General features: G+C 46.1%; 1 protein-coding gene across 2 annotated transcripts in view; it reads right to left on the reverse strand.

Annotated features, from left to right (window-relative positions):
• The window catches only part of SUFU (SUFU negative regulator of hedgehog signaling), a 116539-nt gene that overhangs the window by 19488 nt on the left and 73917 nt on the right, over positions 1 to 23134 (reverse strand). For both annotated transcript variants that reach the window (XM_038409187.2, XM_038409185.2), the window contains exons 9-10: positions 5082 to 5216; positions 2958 to 3096 (exon numbers count right to left, since the gene is read on the reverse strand). In XM_038409187.2, the coding sequence (XP_038265115.1) occupies positions 2958 to 3096; positions 5082 to 5216 (274 nt within the window). The remainder of the gene's footprint in view (positions 1 to 2957; positions 3097 to 5081; positions 5217 to 23134) is intronic.

Consider the following 23134-nt stretch of genomic DNA (forward strand, 5'->3'; position numbering starts at 1 on the left):
TATGTATTAAAGGTTTGGGCAAACTTTATTGGGACAGATTAATTTCAACAGCAAATTTTCACACATACTCTCTAAACGGACTCAAGTAAAGAGGGGGGGAGCATACATCACTCTCACTCACCTTGAGCAGGTTTAAAGATAGACAAGCGAGATTTCCAATGAGAGGTTCAGCACATCCAGACAATTTGTCCCAAGAACCGTTAATACATATTAATACCATCCCAAATTAATTGTGTTGAAGCTGTTGGGAATACCAGCCTTAACTCTCTAACCCTGAGAGTCAGGATGGGCACCTCTTCCTTATCTTTTCTTTGCGCACCTGGAGCATCGACTCTCCCCATAGCGGGGAGAGAGGTTTTGCTCAGCATTATGGTCAGGCTGCTGTTGCTGTTGCCTTGGGACAGCCAGTGTTCTGGGGAAGGGCCAAAAAGCCTTGTGCAAGTCTTTGTCATGTGCAATGTTAGAGACTGGCACAGTAGCTAACACATAGCCAAAATGTATAGCATTAACAAGTAGGATTTCAGGAATACGTCAGTACCTTTATGAATCAAAATAATTTTTGTATTCAATAATACAAGAGCATGGAAAAAGCTAAGAAATAACCCAGGCTGACATGATAGACCTTTACTAGAATTTAGCTTTTATAAATAATTAAACATTACTTGCAGGAAAAATATGCCAAGTACTTGGGAAAGGTTCCATTTTGACGGCTTCGGGAGAATGAAATAACCTAATCATCCCCAGAGCGTGGACAGCAGCATGGCAAGCTTCCACATGTACTCCTCCACTAATATGCCTTAAACTTGAGCTGGAAAAACTACTTATAGGAGTGGGGTGTTCTGTCTCCATGGTCCATAGTCAGTCCTTGATCCGTTTGCCGAGACTGCCCAAAATGATACCAAATAGTGCCAGCTGTGGTGGTGTTTTGGTGGTAAGAAACACCTGTCTATTAGGACTCATACCCAGGGCTTCTCAGACCCTCATAAACTGTTCCTTCCCCAAGGTATGGAAAAAGTCTACATCAGGAGAGGCTTGCCGTTTCCCTTCCTCTATGCAACCCCCCGGTTTATACTCCTTCACAACAAGCAGTCACACCACAGTGATCTGCTTTCAGCCACGGACCGACTCCCTCTGGAGCCCATCAATGCTTTTGTGTGGCTGAGGTCTTGGCAGAGTGATGCGAGGATTCCTCTCCAGGCTTTACTTTGATAGCACCAGTGCTCTCAGGCCCTGCGACTCCAAAAGCTAAGAGGAGAAACCAGACCTGAGAATTGCCACTATGTCTCTTGCGTACCACAACTTCTCTCGCCCCTCAGGCTGAAGCCAATGGACTTGTCTTTAGGACCTCACATCTTCCCTCCCAATCCCTCAGCTGCTGCTCATTGAAAAAGGGATCCTTACATTAAATCAAGAGTCTCAGGCACCCCACCAGCTCTACACAATGTTGGCATGCCTGTCAGTGTTCCCTGCTGGGCCCTGCCTATCTGCAGTCTGACCTCCTTACCTCTGCTGGCACTAACCTAAGGGACGGGGCAGTGGCCAGCAGCAAGGGGAGCAGGTCAAAGCAGAAGTGAAGACCAAAGAAGTTCCCCAGTGCAGGAAGCAAGGTGGGGACTGCTCTTGCAAGGAGCCCCACCCTACCTCCCACCAACCAGAAACCTTCCTTCCTTCCCAGCAACCCCATGTGACCCCAGTAACAGACCTTTGGGAATTAGCTCGTTCCATAAGGGTTAATATTAGTTATATGCTTGAATGATGGCATAATTATTGCCGTTCTCCACCCTTTAGAGGCTACCTGGCAGTTCTACACATGAATACATTTCAGGACGTGGTGTAAACTAAAACAAATACTGTTATGTTTGGAGTTAACACAGTCACAAGATCCTGTGTGTCATGTGTTGGTGAGCACAAGCACCAAACAGTGAATGACCCACCCCTTAAACCGACCATTCCCTGTTAATCATTGTAAGAGTGCTGCACTACCCAATCAGTTCCTTTAGGAGTTACAGATTTGCATGTATGGTTTTCTGCAGATTTGTGAACATATACACTGTGATGCCTTGAATACTAGACATAGCCAGCCTAATTATGATACTGGAACAGTAGGATCCTAAATAGTGTTCAACCAGAAGTGCACCTTGGAGGGACAGTGAACAATAAACAGAAAGAGTGAGTGCACCAGGTGTCTAATTCTTTAGAAATGGAGCTTTCCTCCCAAAGCTATTTTATTTTTGCTTGGCCATAAACAAAACTAGGAAATGGCTATGACATCCCACCACTGGTGGTCTTAAGATAACCAGGGTTGACCCTTGTTAATATGTGGATAGGGAAACTCCAAGGGAAGTCTAGGGTGCTGGTGCAGGAAGTTGTGCAGTGATTTGAGGTGGTGAGGGTGCTATAGGATGATGTGCTGCAGTTAGTGCCCTATTTTGGGGACAATGTAAGACAGAGTTCCTGAACACTTCTGATGATTAAAGAGCCCATAACTTTTCCAAAAGATTAAGCTGTTAACCCTGATGGCCCTGGCTAACTACTAGTTTAGGTAACTCTATTCTGCCTCCCTGAATTCCCCTATTATCTTTTACCCCTAAGGTATTTGCACTGTAGTGGCAGGAGGAAGGAACCAAAATATGTAGAATTTGTAAAGTGATCTGGGGCTCAGCGATGAAAATTGCTGTATGCATTTAAGATATTAGAAATTGCCAATCAATGTTTTAGATTTCCAATTCCATTCACCTAACTAGGAATAGTTCTACATTTTTAATCATTTCTGGAGCTACTGAGAGTATCATATAATAATCAGGTGTTTATCGTCAGAGAAGCTGCAGCAGGATGTATAGCTTTGTTGTAAGATTTGTAGGCCAGAGAAACCTGTACACAGGGATTGTTTTTTGAAGGAACTGAAAAGGAAGGAGGTAAAAAGAGGAAGAAGAAGAAACAGGAGGAGAGGCTCTTACTTGTAACCAAGGCCCATGTGCTGCATAAGGATGCTCCTCTGTAGCAAAGGCTCCTTCTACTCCTGTCGATACAAACGTGATTGCTGTATCCCCTGTAATACTTTTATATGTAAAGTGCCGTCCATGTAACAGCCTGCCCCTGGAGAATAGAATACACATACATAAATGGAGAGGTCATAAGCAGATCAGTACAGACCCACCACAGGATATACACTGGAGCATCTGTGATCAGTCTTAGGAATACATCACACCCTAGTAACCACGAATTCTCAGTGAATGTACGAATGACTTTCACAGCCTTGTCCCTTAAGTGCGGGTCACAAGTCTCTTCTGGAACTCTGGAAGAGCATATGTGCTCTCACACCCTCAGTCCCAAGGCTCCACTTCTGCATTACAATGCTTCTATCCGAGGAAGACTGAATGGGACTTTACTAGCATCCCATTCGCACCAGTCCCCAGTCACCGCCACTGATGCATAAGGCACAGAACTCCCAACTCCATCAGCTCAGAGAACACCAGCAGGACTGAGTACAGAATTCACATCTCTTCTGTGGTGGCACAAAGCAGTTCCACTAGGATAATGAGCTGGCCCTAACTTCTGCAAATTAATAGCTCATGTTATATATTAATCTGTTAGCTAGTAATTTATTAAATTTAGTCTGTGCCAGTGGACTCTCTTTAACTAAAATGTTTAGGAGAAGAAAAACATGTTTGTTCATCTATAATAAATAATACTTTATTGTGATGGTGCTTTCCATGTAGGCATCTCAAGCCACACCAAAGGCACTGAAGTTCACAGCACGAGTGAGATGTGAATATGTTATCCCCATTTTACAGCTGGAGCTAATTAAGGCACAGAGAAGTTAAGTGGCTTCCCATGTGACCTGGTGTAAACAACTATGGATAGAATTCATATTCTATTCCCAGCCTAGTGCATTAGCCCCATGTCTATCTTTCCTAGACATCCAGAAAAAATAATTTGAATTAACTAAAGGTGTGAATTTGAAGTGGATTAGTTAAATCGTATTAAATCCCTATGTGAGTGCTATTAATTAGAATTAAAGTGGCCTTAATTCTGAATGAGGGTGTTCACACAGGTGTTTAATGAGGTTTAACTAACCCTCAGCAAATTCACACTTTTTGTCATTTGGATTAATCTTCCTGGATGTACCCATGTAGACAAGCCCTTAATTTATGATGCTGCACAATTCAAAACATAAATATCTAGTGATATCAGCCTGACCAGTACATCTGAGAGAAAAAAGTTTAGAGGCAAGTTACTGCATCCTTTATTGAATTTTTAATTTTAAAGTAGTCAACAAAAATTATAATTGTAAACTCAATAAGAATTAGTGGATGCATTACATCCATCCGATGAAGTGAGCTGTAGCTCACGAAAGCTTATGCTCTAATAAATTTGTTAGTCTCTAAGGTGCCACAAGTACTCCTTTTCTTTTTGCGAATTTCTGACAAAAACATTTAAACAAAAAAATCACCAGCTGAATTTTCTGGAGATTTAGACAGGTCATTAACCAGTCAAAGCCCTGATCCCCTCCTTAGGTGCAACTTCTCAAAATACAACGCTTACAGTATATGTGCAGTGCAACATGTGCACTTAGGTGTACAAGTGACAGAATTTGCATATACAAAACTGTGTGCATAAATGATAGCAAATGTTTGCATAGAACTGCACAAGTTAAAGTTGATGTCTTAAGGGATTTCTGTGACAGGACTGTAGGAGCCATCCCTTGGTTTGATAAGATACTTTAGCAGCATTAGTCTGATCAAAAAAACTCTGCCGATCAACCCGCAACATAAAACATGGGAAACAAAAAGAGTAAATAATTTCGGCATGATGAACTTATGTGCACAGTAGAAAGACAAGGTGGATGAAGTAATACTTTCATTGAACCAACTTCTGTTGGTGAAAGAGATAAGCTTTTGAGCTACACAGAGCTCTTCCTCAGGTCTGTGGATGGTGTCATCTGTTTCTAATGTTTTTGGCAAAGCGTTTCAGCTATGGTCTTTTTAAAATCTATACAGGATCATCTGTATGAAGAAACAAGGCCATAAGGCAGAATTGTAGCCATTAAAGCAGAGCTCAAAGAAACCAGCTCCTCTCACCTTAGACAAAGTGGAATCAGTGCTCCAGACTCCTGGTTGAATTTCAGGTGCACGCTCTCAAGCTGTCTTGTGCGGATTAGCTCATGAGGAATGATAGCTGCTGAGCTCTCACTCTCTAAACTATCCTTACGGCTTCTAAGAGAAAAAACAGAGTGTACCTATTTAGAACCCGAGACTCACATTCCAACGATTGTCAGCCTTTTGAAAAGGCAGCAGAAAAATTCAATGATTATTTAGATCAGTTCCGTGAAAGCTGTCTAACGGAAGGACACAACAGTTTGTCAGAAGGACATAGCTAATTTGCAAGCCACCCGTGTCTCCATTTTACAGCTGTGGCCCACAGACTACAGATCCTAGCATGCAATGCTTCATCTTGATCCAGTGAACTTAAAAGTTCTGGAAATAAAGTTTAATAAAGAATGGGAGTAAAATTATACCGTGAAGCCAGAAGCATGACAAAATGTTCTGTAAGGTACAATGCTGCATGGCCAGAGGCAAGGTCTGTGGGACCTAGCAGGTCACCCACACCCCATTTCTAGTATTCTTTAAGAAACGGGGCTGTCTGGAAAGCTCTGTGCTGTCCTGACTCACTGCTATAGAAGCTTAGCATTAGAGACCTATAGTAAAGAGACATAATCTGAATCAACCTCACCCTTTTCCTTCATCAGACCAATCAAAGGCTTTAGATGTTGCATAACCAGTTCTTAAACACTCTAACTTCTGCTAGTATTAAGTACAATATTCCAAGTACAAAAGCCACACACAATTCACAGACTATTTGTAGATTGTTTTCCCTTTGAAGCAGAGCTGCTTTAAAACAATGCAGTCTTTATACTATATTTTACAAGGGCAGTACATTACACATGGTAATGTTGTTTAACTTAGAGGGTACATTCTGCAATTATGAACCTCACAAGACAAAATCTTCAATATAATCAGGTAGATATCTCAAAACACCAGATCATGAACTAAAATACTTTATATGTTCAAAGAGTAGCATTATAATTCTTTGTGTGTTTGTGAGAACACAGGAAAAGATGATGCTTGACCCAACGATCTTACATGCAATAAGAAAACTCCACTCCCAAAAACACATCAAACAAAAAGCACTGATTGATCAGAAGGACTGGGATCAAGGACAGAAAGGAGGGAGACAGCGAAGAAGCCAACTGGCTGGAAAGTGAGGGACATATAGAGTGCCATCAACTTACATGATGTGAGAAGAGACAGGGTTTACATTTCTCTTATCTGTCAATCCTGGTTTAATAGAGGCAATACATTGCTAGGGTCTCAGAATCATTGTGTTTGGTTGGGAGAGGAGAGGAGAGGAGAGAGGAAGGAGACTGACTGACAACACTCCAAGCATTTGTCCCCTGACAGTTAAAACATGCTTGCAATTCCATCCTGCAGGGCAGACCAAATAAAATGTTACCATGTCACAGTGCAGTTCAGGAACATAATTAAAATATGGCTTGACCCTTTCTACGCTGTAAGATGGAGCCATGTCTCAGATGCAGAATGTGAGAATCATGACGTAACAGCTTGTTCACCAAGGATGTTGATTTGGGGTCTGTCTTCACTGTAGAGTTAACTCGGGCTCTCACTCCCCTCACCATCCACATCCACAACTCTCTCATCTGAGTTTGATGATGCTTTAAACCTGGGCTAGCTGGCTTTAAACCTAGGGCTATAGGCTAAAACCTAAGTGAGGCTTTCAGGAGGGCTGGTAACCTACTCTCACTATGCAGTGAGGAAACAGGCTAAACAACTTGAGTGCTGACAGTCTTCCAAAGCCTTTCCAAAATTCCACTGCCCACCGCCCTCTTGGGCCAGAAGGGCAGACATGTTCTCCCAGTTTATTGGGAAAGAAGCAGAGCAGCACAAAAGACCATGGTATGTGTCCCCTGCAGCCCTAGTGACACACATGGGCGAGTGCAGCATTGGTGAGGACACAGTAAGTGGGCTTTGCACTGTGACTACTCCTATCCGGGCTAGGCTAACCCAGGTGCTGATCACCTGAATGCCAGTCATCAGATAAATTTGTTAGTCTTTAAGGTGCCACCGGTACTCCTTTTCTTTTTGCGAATACAGACTAACACGGCTGCTACTCTGAAACCAGTCATCAGATAAACTCTGCAGCAAAGACACATCCCTTTGTAGTCTAGCTGGCATCTAAACCTGAGAGTTTAAACTGGTTCATTTTTTACAGCTCCATGTAGGTGGGGCCTTAAAACAGTGGAATGGGCCAGATACTGAAGAAAACATTTTACAGTTTGATTACCCAAGAAGTGCATGGTTGATTAATGATCAATTGACCTTAACCTAAGGTTTACCTGAACTTCCTTATCAGATCTTATATACACATTACCCTGTGGGAAAGAGGCTTTGTCTACATTGCCAATTGAACGACTGTCGTTCACAGGTGCTTAAAAAAGCCCTCCCTCCCTTCCCCCCCAAAGACAAAGGTTTTGCCGAGGCAAGTGGCAGTGTAAACAGCTCCTTGTGGGCAGCCACAACGCACACCCTGCTCCGAGGAGGTCAGAGTATTTTGTCGGTGCTGATAAACAGCGTTTATACTGCCCAACTTCTAGCAACACAGCTGTGCAGTGTAGACAAAGCCTTAGCCTGTCATCTAGAGCAGAGGTGGGCAAAATACAGCCTGCAGGCCACATCTGGCCCACGGGCCCGTCCTTCCCGGCCCTTGAGCTCCCAGCTGGGGAGGCTAGCCCCCGGCCCCTCCCCTGCTGTCCCCCCCACACACAGTTATGCCGCCAGGTGGGCAGCTCAGCTCACCCACCTCCCAGGCTTTCCAATAAGCCGGTCCTGCTGCTCTGAGTGGCAAGATAAGGGGGCAGGGAGCTGGGCAGTTGGATAAGGGGCAGGGGGTCCCCGGGGGCAGTCAGGGGACAGGGAGTGGTTGGATGGGGCAGAGGGGCAGCAAGGGGATGTGGAGCAGGTGGCAGTTTGATAGATGTGGGAGTCCCGGGGGGCAGTCAGGGGATGGGGAACAGGGGAGGTTTGGATAGGTGTGGGAGTCCCAAGGGGCCTGTCAGGGGTCGGGGTTATAGAGAGGGGTTGGAGCAGTCAGGGGGGATTGGATGGGGGGTCCCCAGAAGAGGCGGTCGGGGACAGGGAACAGGGGGGGTTGAATAGTGGGTAGGGTCCAAGGAAGGGGCAGTCAGGGGGCAGGAAGTGGGAGGGGGCAGGGGCCAGGCTGTTTGGGGAGGCACAGCCTTCCCTACCCGGCCCTCCGTACAGTTTTGCAACCCTGATGTGGCCCTCAGTCCAAAAAGTTTGCCCACCCCGATCTAGTTTTTCCAATTATTCATTACCAAGCCCCCCAACAGGATGTCGGCCACCAGAATCATGAGAGATTTTAGACCTTAAGTTTATCAACTCATGTGCAATTACAGAACTGGTGTACATATGGGCATATCCAGAGTTATTCAGCAATTTTGTTAGTGAAGATGGGAGACTGGGTATCGGCCTTTTTCTACCCAGACGGGTTAATGCTTTGAGTGGCTTCTGTCCGGGAATTTAAGTTTAGAATGGATAAGCATTTACACAATAGAATTCCATAGCGTTTGCCACAAACCTAAAGCGTGCAAGCTCTCTGGGGTTGGGGAGGTTTTTTGTTTTGTTTTTAATTCACTAGTTTGTACCATGCCTAGCACAATAGGGCTCTGATTCCTGATTAGCCCCCACAGGCGCCAATATAATAATGATAACACTGTGAAGCAAGGGCTGGGCCTTGTAGGTCATATTAAAAACTCTTGTTTTTAAATGGCGAATGCTGCCTGTGCATTCTGTACTCACAAGATGACACTGACTACTAATATATCATTTAGCTGTATTTCAAACAGGTTTTCTCAGACCCTAAATAATTAAGACTTTACATTAATCAGTAACCAGCCATTCTGTTAAAAAGGGTGAATATGTGAAGCAATATAGCGGTTAACATTTAAGTAACATCAAATAATTAAAAAGAAAAGGAGTACTTGTGGCACCTTAGAGACTAACAAATTTATTAGAGCATAAGCTTTTGTGAGCTACAGCTCACATGCATCCGATGAAGTGAGCTGTAGCTCACGAAAGCTTATGCTCTAATAAATTTGTTAGTCTCTAAGGTGCCACAAGTACTCCTTTTCTTTTTGCGAATACAGACTAACACGGCTGCTACTCTGAAACCTGTGATCAAATAATTAGCAATCCCTTCAGCTAAAAGCCTTTCTAAAATAGTTACAACTGCTGTGTTTGTTGTTTCTTTGAAATGTGGGTTGTTCCTCTGATTGTGGTCTGGGGTGGGATCTGTTTATGTTAAAAAGAGTAAAGCTGGGTAGCTGAATCGAGGTTTAGGCCCTGTCTACACTGAAACTTTCTGAACACTTTGTGACATGGATCGTTCTAGACATGTGCGTCCACACATAATGTAGTTAATAAAAGTCAGTAGCCACAGTAGCTACGTGGCCTACATCACTGTATTCCTATAATCGGGTTGTAACATGCCTTCTGCTGTATAAATGTAAACCCACAACTATGAATGTGTAGCAGAGCTGGCCTATCCCCCTCCTTGCACAATAAGACAGCCCAAGTGCATTCCTCCCCCCCCCCGTGGCTGCTGCTCTTGCTCTGTGCACACATCCCCAGGGCACATGGTCCTCTGTTGAGGTAGCGGGGGCAGTTGCCCAAATTTTCCCAAAATGCACCGATACGAACACGGGTAGGCAGCATGATGGGTGCAGACAGTGTGGGGGCTGGGTGAAAAGACAGCTGTACTGAGGACACTACTCAATCACTGGTTGTTGTAGCTGGGTCAGATGAAAGTTACTGCCTGTTTACAACACTGGGCCTCTACACCAGGAAGTCCATATGTAATGCTTCTAATGTAGACCTACCCAGTTCTCTCAATGTAAAAACCTAGTGGCTGCACAAGTAGTTTTTACCTCCATGTAGCTAGTAGATATAAAAAAACTACCCATGTCTCACCTCTGCTTGGATTTTACCTCGACATAGCTAATTCAAGGTACAAAAACAAAACACCTCAGTGTTTTGCAGTGAAAACAAAGCTCTAGATTTCTTTTTATATTGTGTCTCAGTTTTCCCATCTGTGAAGTGGAAATACTTCCCTCGATTGCAATAATTAACCGAGTGGTGTTTGTAAAGCGCTTTGAGATGCTCAGCTGGAAGGCGCTACAGAAAGGCCAAGAATTAGATCTGACTTTCAGATTATCGAGCGTGCAATGGACACAGAACTCTGCAAGAGACATTAACATTCTTTCAGCAGGAATGGAAATCTTTGTTCTGGCCCGTAGAAAGGGTGACAGTCTAGATGAAGGGTTGATGGAATTGCTGGGGCGTTATTAATAAGAAGCTCATGGCATAGCTTTCCCTGCCATGCATAACTTGGAGTTTCAAATTTTAAAGGAAAGTTGAGAAACACTTTGCTCTCTAGCACCAATATCTCCAATTTTATGATTGTTGTTTACCCATAACCTTCCACTTCCCCACCCCATCACCAAATAAATCAGGAGCAAAGGCTGGTGTAATTTTTATTGTTATGACAGAGCAAGCTTACTACTACGTACATTGTTGCAAACTTTGTCTATTCCAGATTTAATACTTCATCCAACCCACATAAATAATTTTTGTTTCTCTGTGTCCAGAAAAAACAAGTCAGTAAAAGCCAGGGCTGGAGGCAGCACATTTAAATGCAAGCAGTATACTGGAAATGCCCCAGTTTGAGGACTGCACATCTAGCATTTTATGAAACTGGAGGGGAGTTGGAGGAGATTAAAGCACATTTCCAAGTGATTGAAGACTTGTGGGAGGTGTAAGTGTGGGCAGTTGTCAGATTAATTCTTTAGATGATTAAATTCTGTTTGTTTCTTTAAAGCTGGTTGTAGCTGGGTTTGATGTCTCCTTGTTCTGGGAGAGTGTACTGCAGCAGTTACCAAGGTGACTTTAGCTGACTTTTAACTATCTGTTTTTCCCGAATCTGCCCGAATCTGCTTTTCTCTTTTTAAATCTTGTGAATGAAGATTAACAGCAATAGTTAGCCAAAGCCACATCAGATTTCTAAAACTGGCTTCTGTAGAACGGGTGGGCAAACATAGATTGCAACCTCCTTCCACTTAAGCAGGGAGAAGAGGCCTGGGGAGACTACAGGTTCCAGCATGCGATGCTCCATCTTGATCTGAGTGGCCACGCGCTGGGACCTGTAGTCGCCCTAGGCTCTCAGCCCATATTAAAAGGTGAGGGTGACTGCAATCTGCTTCAATTTATGCCAAGAAGCAGCCGCCCTTGGGGCTCCCAGAAAATTGCCAGTGTAATCATTGGTTGCACAAGTTTGGACATCCCTTCTTTATGAAGCAAGTCATGTTTATAGCAACCTCTTCTCAAGCTGTCCCAATAGCTATTTTATAGGTTTGGTTGGGGTAAGGGGACTTTCTTTGTGGAACAGCAATACCTAGTGGATAGGGTGCTGACCTGGGACTCAGGATTCATTTGTGGCTCTGTCACTGACTTACACTATGACCTTGTGCATGTCCTCTCAGCTCTGGGCAACCAGTGCCCCTCCAACCCTTTGTCTGTCTTGTCTACTTAGACTAAGCTCTTCAGGGCAGGGACTGCCTTAGTAGGGCTTTGCACAGTTCCTAGCATAGTGGGGACATTAAATGAATGCAGTACAAGCAACAACAAGCCACCCCAACCCCCAAATCCATTTTGAAAGTTGTATGATAATGCTGTTAATGCACTGAGGGTAACTGATTCTCCCTGTAGCTAAAACTGGACTGGAATCAGGAGATCTGAGTTGTATTTCCAGCTCTGCCACTGACTCCCTGAGGGATCCTGAGCCAACACAACTTCTCTATGCCTCAGTTTCCCCATCTGTAAAATTGAGAGTGTGCTTCCCACATAGGGATGCCATAAGGATTAACCCCTTAATGCTTATCAAGCACTTTTTGATTCTCAGATGGAGCGAGCTATAGGAGAACGAGCTATTATATCAGTGACAGCAATATAATACAACAGACAGTGCATTTCCAGGTGCTCGCTACACGCTGTTGCTGACTAGTCACTCAATCGTCGGGCCTATGCCTAGTGATACCCCTGAAATATATTAACACCCCAAAATGCACCTGCTTCTGGTCTGTGTTGCATTTGTTACTCAGGCAAGACTCCCACTGAAATTGATAGGAGTTAGTCTAAGTAAGAGTAGTAGATTGAGAAAATAAGCTGTGTGATCATGGAGGACTTCAGGATGAAGTGGCCTCCAAACCGGGGTGCCTGCACCCCGGGGGGGTGTAGGCAGCAGGAGCATTGCAAGACGGCACTCCACCGTTTTTTTCCTTCAGTGGCAGCTCTGCACGTCCACTGCGGGTGTTCCCCTCCGACGGCACGCCTGTGGCTGGTCTTCCGGTCTTCACCCTGGGTGTGCGAGCCAAAAAGTTTGGAGACCACTGTGCTAGAGGACTCATGCTGCCAGTACTAAAACAGCCTGAGAGTGCCTAAATATCAGAGATGACAATTTCCTAACTCAAAAAGCGTTCCAGCCAACATAGGGGAATGCTGTATTAGATCTCATCTTGACAGCCAAAGAGGAACTGATCACAGCACTAAAACATTAATGGTAGCTTAGGTACAAACAATGACGATTTGATCACATTTATAATGTGCAAATAGAACAGAGGCCAGACCAGTACACACACACACACACACACACACCCTGTAAAAATTCCACAAAGCTGAAAACAATCAGCTAGAGGGACAATTTAAACCAGAAAAATGTGAATGGTAATTGGGAATTGTTCAAGAACAGTTTACTAGAAGCCCAAAAAGCCTCAATCAAGGAAAAAGGTCATGCTGGTTAAAAGAAAGTGCAGGTTACTTGCTGTAACTGGAGGTTCTGAGAGCTGTTTGGTCTCTATCTGTATTCCACACCTGGGTACGCATGCATGCCGTGTGCCCAAGTCCAGAAATTCTTCAAAGCACTGTCCGTGGACCCACACGTGCCCAATAGCTCCCCTTTCGTGCTCCCGACTGAGGCTAGAAGAGGCAGTGTGGGTCAACACCTCTCCAGTTCCTTCAATCACTGCAAATCCAACAGGATATGAAATATAGGGGATGAAGGGCAGATAGTGGAATACAGATAGGGATGACATCTTGAAGAACCTCCAGTTACAGAAAGTAATCTCCACTTCTTGGAGTGCTGGCCCCTAAGTGTATTCCACACATGGGTGATTGGATTGGCAAGTTGTGTTCAGCCTGGAAGAAGGTGCGAGGAAGATGGCAGTAAAAGATGCTTGCAATACTGCCATTCCTACCACTGCATCCACAGCCAATGCATGAACTAGTGTAGTGTGTAGCAAATGTGTGGACAGAACTCCAAGTTGCTGCCCTGAAAATGTCCTGCAGTGGGATGTCAGATAGGAATATCATGGAAGCAGTTTGTGCTCATGTGGCGTAAGCTGTAATACCTGCAGCGGGAGGGATTCTTGCTATTTTCTAGCTCTAAGATGCATCCTGAAACCCATTTAGAAATCCTCTGGGAGGATATGGCTTGCCCACCTGACCTTTCTGCTAATGCAATACAAAGTTTCAGATTTCCTAATGGGATTGGTTCTTTGCAGGTAGAATGCCAGGGTGCCAGATGTCAGGCGAGTGAAGCCTCTTATCTTTGAAGGAAGCATGGGGTTTCAGGAAAAAAAAACACAGGTAAGTATAATTTGATTGATGTGGAACTCTGACCTTCCTGGGGAGAAATTGGGGGTGTAAACGAAGAGAAAACTCTCTTTGTGGAACACTGTATGCAGTGGGTCTGTCCTGAGGGCTCCTAGCTCTCTGACCCTCTTGGATGAAGTGATGGCCACTAAGAATGCAACCTTCATGGACAGTTGGGCCATGGCACATGTCGCCATATGTTCAAAAGGTGGACCTATGAATGTTGACAGAACAAGGGTAAGGACCTATTGAGGCATAGGTACAAGGACTGGCGGGAAGGTCGCGATCAAGCCTTTCATAAACCATATAGTAGTTAGGTGGATAAAGATGGAACGCCCTTCTACCGGAGGAAGGAAGGCACTAAGTTTGCTATGGGTACACCTAGCAGTAATAAGAGCAAGACCTGAAGCCTTCAGGGACAGGATATAGTCTAGGACAACCAGAATGCCCGCAAAATCTGGAGAATGTTGGTGGAGTCGTGCCCAGACCAAAAAGCATCTCTATTTGGCAGGGTAGCAGATTCTAGTAAAATCCTTTATAATTTGGTTAAGATTTTCTGAACGGGGGTAGAACATGAGTGTTCAGGTTCTGATGCCCATCCAAACACCAGGCCCCGAGATGGAGCGAGCCTAGGCTGGGATGTTTGATTTTACTCCAATCCTGGGTTAGGAGATCCAGAAATGGACAGATCCTGATTCATGGGTGGGCAGACATGGTTAGTCATTCCATGAACCAGATCTGTCTGGGTCAATGGAATGTAAGGATACCTATACCTCTGTCTATACCTGAGACAGAGCTTGTTAATTCACTTTAACTACTGAGAACGACAATTTAATGATGAGTAAGTGAATGTACAAACAGTTTTTCAAAGTCAGATATATGAACTGAGTACTTCTCCTGCTGCAGTGAGTACTGCTGCTCTAATTCTTTATGCTATTTAAGATCTCTGGATGAAGAGAGCTAAACCCAATACAATATTGGTTGACCATACTACTCCTTAGTATTTTGCCAAAGTAATTCAGTCTCAGTAACAGGAGACTCCTTAGTATTTTGCCAAAGTAATTCAATCTCAGTAACAGTAACTCAGTTGCTCAAACCTTTGTTGAGAAATGGGTCAGATCACTGGGGAATTGGGTGAAAGGCACTGGCATAGTGAGTTGTAGCCATTAGTAATTTTAACCTTGGTTTGTACACTTCACTAACTGTAGATTTATATTCTATCCCTTAGTTGATGACTTGAACCATTTTATTGATATAGTGTTTACAAATACTGTTGCCCTCTGCGATGAGATATTCACCTCACACTAGCCCTGGAGGGATTAATACTGGCAAGAGAGGCCAATTAACTGTAGGCTGCACCTGGAGGGGAGCTAGGATGCAACGAGGCTTAATAGGGGCTGAAGCTCATCTGGGCAGAAACAGGTACAGGCTTCTACCAAGCCAAGGAGCTGGCAACATAGAGGGTTGCAGTGAGAAATCCTGCAGACACACTCCCTGATATATTGGGGGGGGGGGGGAAGAGTAGGAAGCAGTTCAGGGAAGGAGCAGAAAGGGTTAGGAGAATAGACCTGAACTGCTAGTTCAAGGGTCCCTGGACTGGAACCTGGGGTAGAGGGAGGCCTGTGGGAGTGGCGCAGTCAGCGCAGGGGACAGGGAGACTGCCTGAGACTGTATAAAGAGTCCAGTGGCACCTTAAAGACTAACTGATTTATTTGAGCGTACACTTTCATGGGTAAAAATCTCACTTCTTCAGATGCATGGAATGAAAATTACAGATTACAACATTATATATTGACACATGAAGAGAAGGGAGTTATCTAACTAGTGGAAAACCAGTGTTGAAAGGGTGGATGTAGTCCACTCCCAATAATAGATGAGGAGGTGTCAATTTCAGGAGAGGCAAAGCTGCTTTTGTAATGAGCCAGCCACTCCCAGTCCCTATTCCAGCCCAAATTAATGGTGTTAAATTTGCAAATGAATTTTAGTTCTGCTGTTTCTCTTTGAAGTCTGTTTCTGAAGTTTTTTTGTTCAAGTATAGCTACTTTTAAATCTGTTATAGAATGTCCAGGAAGATTGAAGTGTTCTCCTACTGGCCTTTGTATGTTACCATTCCTGATGTTTGATGTGTCCATTTATTCTTTTGCATAGACTGTCCGGTTTGGCCAATGTACATGGCAGAGGAGCATTGCTGGCATATGATGACATATCACATTAGTAGACTTGCAGGTGAATGAGCCTCTGATGGTGTGGCTGATGTAGTTGGGTCCTCCGACGATGTCGCTAGAGTAGATATGGGGACAGAGTAGGCAACGAGGTTTGCTACAGGGATTGGTCCCTGGGTTAGTGTTTCTGTGGTGTGGTGTGTAATTGCTGGTGAGTATTTGCTTCAGGTTGGGGGGCTGTCTGTAAGCAAGGACTGGCCTGCCTCCCAAGGTCCGGGAGAGTGAGGGATCGTTTTCCAGGATAGGTTCTAGATCATTGATGATGTGCTGGAGAGGTTTTAGCTGGGGGCTATACGTGATGGCCAGTGGTGTTGTGTTATTTTCCTTGTTGGGCCTGTCCTGTAGTAGGTGATTTCTGGGTACCCGTCTTGCTCTGTCAATCTGATTCCTCACTTCCCCAGGTGGGTATTGTAGTTTTAAGAATGCTTGATAAAGATCTTGAAGGTGTTTGTCTCTGTCCGAGGGATTGGAGCAAATTCGGTTCTATCTTAGGGCTTGGCTGTAGACAATGGATCGTGTGATGTGTCCTGGATGGAAGCTGGGGGCATGTAGGTAAGTATAGCGGTCAGTAGGTTTCCAGTATGGAATGGTGTTTGTGTGACTATCACTTATTTGCACTGTAGTGTCCAGGAAGTGGATCTCTTGTGTGGACTGGTCCAGGCTGAGGTTGATGGTGGGGTGGAAACTGTTGAAATCTAGGTGGAATTCTTCAAGGGCCTCCTTCCCATGGGTCCATATGATGAAGATGTCATCAATGTAGCGCAAGTAGAGGAGGGGCGCTAGGGGACGAGAGCTGAGGAAGCTTTGTTCTAAGTCAGCCATAAAAATGTTGGCATACTGTGGGGCCATGCGGGTACCCACAGCAGTGCCGCCGACTTGAAGGTGTAAGTTGTCCCCAAATCTGAAATGGTTGTGGGTGAGGACAAAGTCACAGAGCTCAGCCACCACGTGTGCCGTGGCTTCATCAGGGATACTGTTCTTGACAGCTTGTAGTCCATCCTCATGTGGAATACTGGACTTCTATATCCATGGTGGCCAGGATGGTGTTTTCAGAAAGATCACCAACGCATTGTGTTTCCTCAGAAACGCGATGGTGTCTTGAAGATAGCTAGGAGTGCTAGTAGCGTAGGGTCTGAGGAGAGTTCAAATAGCCTGATAATCCTGCTGTAAGAGTGCCGATGCCTGAGATGATGGGGCTTCCAAGGTTTCCTGGTTTATGGATCTTGGGTAGCAGATAGAATACCCCTGGTCGGGGCTCTGGGGGTGTGTCCATGCAGATTTGTTCCTGTGCTGTAGCAGGGTGTTTCTTGAGCAGCTGGTGTAGTTTCTTTTGGTACTCCTCAGTGGGGCAGAGGATAGTGGCCTGTAGAATGTGGTGTTGGAGAGTTGCCTGGCAGCCTCCTGTTCATAATCCGACCTGTTGATTATAGCTACAGCACCTCTTTTGTCAGCCCCTTTGATTATAGTGTCAGAGTTGTTTCTGAAGCTGTGGATGGCATTGTGTTCTGTATGGCTGAGGTTATGGGGCAAGTGATGCTGTTTGTTCACAATTTCAGCCTGTGCACGTCTGCAGAAGCACTCTATGTAGAAGTCCAAGCTGTCATTTCGACTGTCAGGAAAGTCCATGCAGAATCTTTCTTCTTGTAGTATTGGTAGGAGGGTTCCTCTGGGTCAGAGCACTGTTCACTAGTGTGCTGAAAATATTTCTTAAGTCAGAGACGACAAAAGTAGGCTTCCAGATCACCGCAGAACTGTATCATGTTCGTGGGGGTGGTGGAGTAGAAAGAGTTCCCGAGATAGGACAGACTCTTCTGCTGGGCTAAGTGTGTGGTTGGATAGATTAACAGTATTGTTAGGTGAGTTGAGGGTACCACTGTTGTAGCCCCCTGTGGCATGTAGGAGTTTAGATAGTTTACTATCCTTTTAACTCTGTAGAGAAGTGAAGTGTGCATTGTAAATGGCTTGTCTCGTTTTAGTAAAGTCCAGCCATGTGGAAGTTTGTGTGTAACGTTGGTTTTGTATGAAAGTCTCCAGTTTTGACAGCTCATTCTTGATCTTCTCCTGTCTGATGTACAGGATGCTGATCAGGTGGTGCCTCAGTTTCTTTGAGAGTGTGTGGCACAGTCTCTCACCATAGTCAGTGTAGTATGTCAATTGCAATGGATTTTTTACCTTCTTTATGCTACTCTGAAACCTGTCACTAATGAGTATATTTATGCATACAAGCCCCATTTTTCCCAAGCAGTGAAGCAGAGTATTACGTTATCTTGGTCCAAATGACAAATCATTTCCAAAGATTACTAGACATGTTTTTATTTAATTTCTATGAACTGACTAATAGGTGTTTATGAACGGAACGAACAGTCATTTTGAGAAACAATTGTCCAATGCACTTTTAAACCTCGAGTGTTTTCAGTCTTATCTTTAGGAGAAGAGGAACTGAACTGTCTACAGTAATAACTACAAAAGAAAGTCCAATCTTATGACACATGCTACAGCTGCCCTGAAGAGTTTAGACCAAAACCAAATTTTCCCTGAAGGAACTTTTCTTAGGACTTTGGGGCAAACCGAACTGATATTAAAATCAGTGGAATTACTCGTTTCATGTTCTCTGTGTGTGTGTGTGTATATATAAATCTCTCCTCTGTTTTTTCCACCAAATGCATCCGATGAAGTGAGCTGTAGCTCACGAAAGCTTATGCTCTAATAAATTTGTTAGTCTCTAAGGTGCCACCGGTACTCCTTTTCTTTTTGCGAATACAGACTAACACGGCTGCTACTCTGAAACCTGTCACATACTTACAATTAAGCACGTGCTGTGCTGGATTGGGGCCGGAGTGCTGAGCAAACTGCAGGATCGAGCCCTCTCAGCAACCAAAAAGAGAGTTACCTTTTCCATAACTGGTGTTCTTCGAGAGGTGTTGCTCATGTCCGTTCTATAGTGTGTGTGTGTGTGTGTGTGTGTTGCTCATGTCCGTTCTATAGTGTGTGTGTGTGTGTGTGTGTGTGTGTGTGTGTGTGTGTGTGTGTGTGTGTGTGTGTGTGTGTGTGTGTACGTACACATTCTAAGTAAAAAGCCAAGGCCCTCTGGATGTCCAGGGCATAAAGATGCCTCTCTTCACTGGTCTTGTGCGGTTTGGGACAGAACACCAGGAGGAAGATATCTTGGTTCATGCGGAAGGTGGAGACTACCCTGGGCTGGAAGTCTGGTTGGGACTGCAACTGAACCATATCTTTGTATACGGCGGTTCAGAGGTCAAGGCTTTGATTTCCGAGACCCGTCTCACTGACATCACTGCCACCAGGAATGCGGCCTTCCATGACAGATGGGAAAGGGAGCAGGAACCCTGCGGCTCAAAGGGTGGGCCAGTGAGCCTAGAGAGGACCAAGCTAAGATCCCACTGTGGGATGGGAGCCTGCACCTGAGGGAAGAGTCTCCTCAGCCCTCTCAAGAATCTGACCATCATGTCATGGGAGAACACCATCTGTCCTTGGATCAGCGGGTGAAAAGCAGAGATGGCCGCGAGATGCACTCTAATGGAAGAGTGTGCCAGGCCCTGGTTCCTCAAATGGAGCAGGTAGTCCAGGACAGCCTATATGGAGGAATGCGAGGGAGAGATGCCCCATTCAGACACACAGTAGGAAAACCTCATCTACTTGGCCAGGTAAGTCAGTCTAGTCGAGAGCTTCCTACTTTCCCAGAGGACCTGTTGGACTCCTTCCGAACAGGTCCGCTCCTCTGGGTTCAGCCACAAAGTATCCATGCTGAGAGGTGGAAGAACTTGAGGTTGGGGTGTAAGAGCCAACCATGGTCCTGAGAAAGCAGGTCTGGTCAGTTGGGTAGGGGCCAGGTAGGGGCTGCTGACAAGCTCATGAGCATGCTGAACCAGTGCTGGCGAGGCCATGCCAGGGTGAATATGATAACCTGTGCCGTGTCTCTCTTGATCTTTGCCAGGGCCCTGCTGATGAGTGGAATCAGAGGGAACGCATACATGGCTCCCTGACCACGATAGGAGGAAGGCATCGGAGAGGGACTCCTTGCTCAGACCCAGTTGAGAACAAAACCAGTGGCATTTCCTGTTCTGTCTGGTAGCAAAGAGGTCCTCTGCATAGACTGCTGGGCCTTGGTGGACAACCCAGACAGGAGCAGCCAGGAGGCTCGCCGCATGGAGATAGCGAAAGCCATGGTGCAGGCAGCAGCTGCCGCCGCCTGGAGGGTCACCCTGGCCGCAGTCGTGCCTTCACCAAGGATCGCCCAGAACTCCTTGGAAGTCCCAGGGAACAACTCTTTGAACTTGGCCATGGCTTGCCACATATTGAAGTCATATCAGCCAAGGAGGGCTTGGTGGTTGGCTACTCTTAGCTGAACGCTGAAAGACAAATAAACTTTACGTCCAAAAAGATCCAGCCTCCTCAAGTCTATTTTTGGGAGTGGCCCCGGGTTGTCCCTACCTCTCCGTGTGGTTAACCCCCTCGACCACAAGGGAATTGGGGGCTGGGTGGGAATATAGGTACTCATGCCCTTTGGTTGGCACGAAGTACTTTCGTTCAGCCCTTTTAGAGATGGGGCCAGGGAAGAGAGGGGTCTGCCATAGGGCATTAGAGATCTCGGAAACCCCTTCATGAAGGGGTAGGGCCACCCTGGTGGGAGTCAAGGAACAGAGAACATCAGAGTCCAAGGGCTCTTCCAATTCCTCTGCCTGAAGCCCCAGGTTAGAAGCGACCCTCTTAAAAGGTTCCTGGTGCTCCTTGGCGTCATCCTGAGGAACTGGGTGAGGGAACCCGGTGATAGCCTCGTCTGGTGATGACGAGGATGATGCCATGCCACCGGAACCTCCATGTCCATGGGTGGTCCAACAGCCTTCTCCCCTGGGTCCTCCTGGACCTGCGGGGTCTTACTCCCTGAAGCCTCAAGCACCAGAGGGTGATGGGATACCAAGGCCACTGGCCTCTCTGAGACTCCAGACACTGATCTGGTAGCCTAGGAAGGTTGGGTGAACCCCCAGAGGTTTCACGGGTACCATGGCACAAGCCCATGTGCTTGGGGTCATGGGATATGTTTTGGTGCTGATAATGTAGACGGTACTGCCGGTACCAGGGCCTGTCCTGCAGTCAGGGAACCTTGCTTTGAGCAGGAGCTACCAGCAAAGCAATCAGTACTGGGTGACCAGGATTGGGCTGAGCGGTGGCTCTTGTCCAACCAGTGCCAGTCGCTGTGACCCAAAGCTGACCTGTCCAAGCGAGACTGTCTTGGTCAGGTTCTCATGGACTGACAGTTCGGTAGATCTGCATCAGACACCCGGTGATCCACGCCTGATTCTACTCGACTGGTACCGGGATGTCGAATGGGACCAGGAGCTACTACGAGCTGGTTGTAGGGTAATCTCCTTCTTGCCCCAAGTAGGGCGATCTCCTTCTTGGAGATGGACGATGACAGCCTGGCGATCAGCGGTCTCTGGTGTCCGATTGGTCCCGAGATCGGTACCAGGCCCTTGGAGATGGTTGGGGCCGGTCCCAGAGTTCTTGCTGGATGGCGTGTGCTTCAGAGGGTCTGCGCCATTCCACCAGTGAGGTGTGCCTCAAGTCCCTCAAGCAGTGCCCACAGCGCAGGGACCAAAGAGGGCTCCACTGGGCCTGCCTCTCCAGTCCTGAGGCAGGACAGCTTCGGGCGGGCGAGTGCTGGCGGGACATCCTTCTCGATGGGGAACGGTGCCGCTGAGGCAGGGACACATGTAAAGGTCCCAACACGGGTTTTCCCCAAGACTGGGGTACCGCTGGAGCCGGCGTGAGTGGCACAGGGAGGGTCAGGATTTCCTGAGCCACTTGAAGGGCTTCAGGCATTGATGGCAACTGAAGCTGGCCTGGGCCCAAACTGCTATCTAGGGTTGCAGGCGACGTATGGGATGGGCTGCACTGCTCGACTTGAGCTGGGGCCCGAGATCCCAATGGAGGCATTGAGCTGCCCAGCATGGGTCATGGCTCGCCCTCAGCCCTCTCCTTTCCCTTACAGGAGGTAGGAGATCTTCCCTTCACAGTCTTTTTCGGCTTCTTCACCGGAGCCGTGGAGGGGGACCAGTGCCATCGGAGCACTGCTCGGTGCGGAGTCAGACCACTGCTCTGGTGCCGAAGTGAGTGCCGACTCCATCAGGAGCGCTTTCAGATGGATATCGTGCTCCTCTTCATCCTAGGTTTGAAGGACTTGTAGATACAGCACTTGTCACTTATGTGCCCTTGCCTGAGCACCTGAGGCAGGTGGTATGTGGATCATTGGTGGGCATAGGCCATTTGCAGTGATCGCAGCGCTTAAAGCCTGGGGACCAGGGCATGCCGGACTAACAAAGAGTTGGAAACTACTACTAAGGGTAACTAAGAACTACTAACTACATACAACTCTATTACAGGTTTTCAAAGTCCTCAAGAACTGAGCACGAAACAACGCTAGCTGAAGCAGCAGAAGTTCCAGCACCATCACTGGTGGCAAGAAGGGACTGAGGATGTGGGGAGCCGACGGCGCCCCTTATACTGCGCCATGTGGGCCCCAGAGCCGGTCTCCTACGGATACTGCGGAGGGAAAACTTCCGGCACCGGTGCATGTGGTGAGCACACACACCTAATGTGGAATGGACATGAGCAAGCATTTGAAGAAATATGGGTCTTAGAATACAAGTGCTTCAGTTGTACTGATGCGGGACTAGCAAATTACACTCAAGTCTGCATCCCCGCCACACAGTTTTATGAATAGAATTATTAGAAAACTAGAATGTTTTGCTGATTTAAACACGGATGCATTATTGTAAGGAGTAGGAAGGAAAGACAGTGGTCAGCAACTGCAAGTCTTTGGAACAAACAGCACACACTTTACTGAATAAAGCTATTTGAGTTTGCCTGTGTCTCAGATTTTAATATTTTACTGTCAGCTAGGTGCAAATGTTATGGCCTTAAATTCTGTGGACTTCAACATGCCAAGTGGATGAGATACCCTTTGCCCTGGCTGAGAGAATATTTCTATCACATTCCTGAAGACCCCCTAAAGCATCAGACTTATTCACATGGCTTTCAAAAAAGCCACAATTTGATGTTTTACAGTCTGGTGTAAACAGTGCAGTGTAC

This window comes from Dermochelys coriacea, chromosome 7 (assembly GCF_009764565.3).
Source record: "Dermochelys coriacea isolate rDerCor1 chromosome 7, rDerCor1.pri.v4, whole genome shotgun sequence".
NCBI classification, from domain to species: Eukaryota; Metazoa; Chordata; order Testudines; family Dermochelyidae; genus Dermochelys; species Dermochelys coriacea.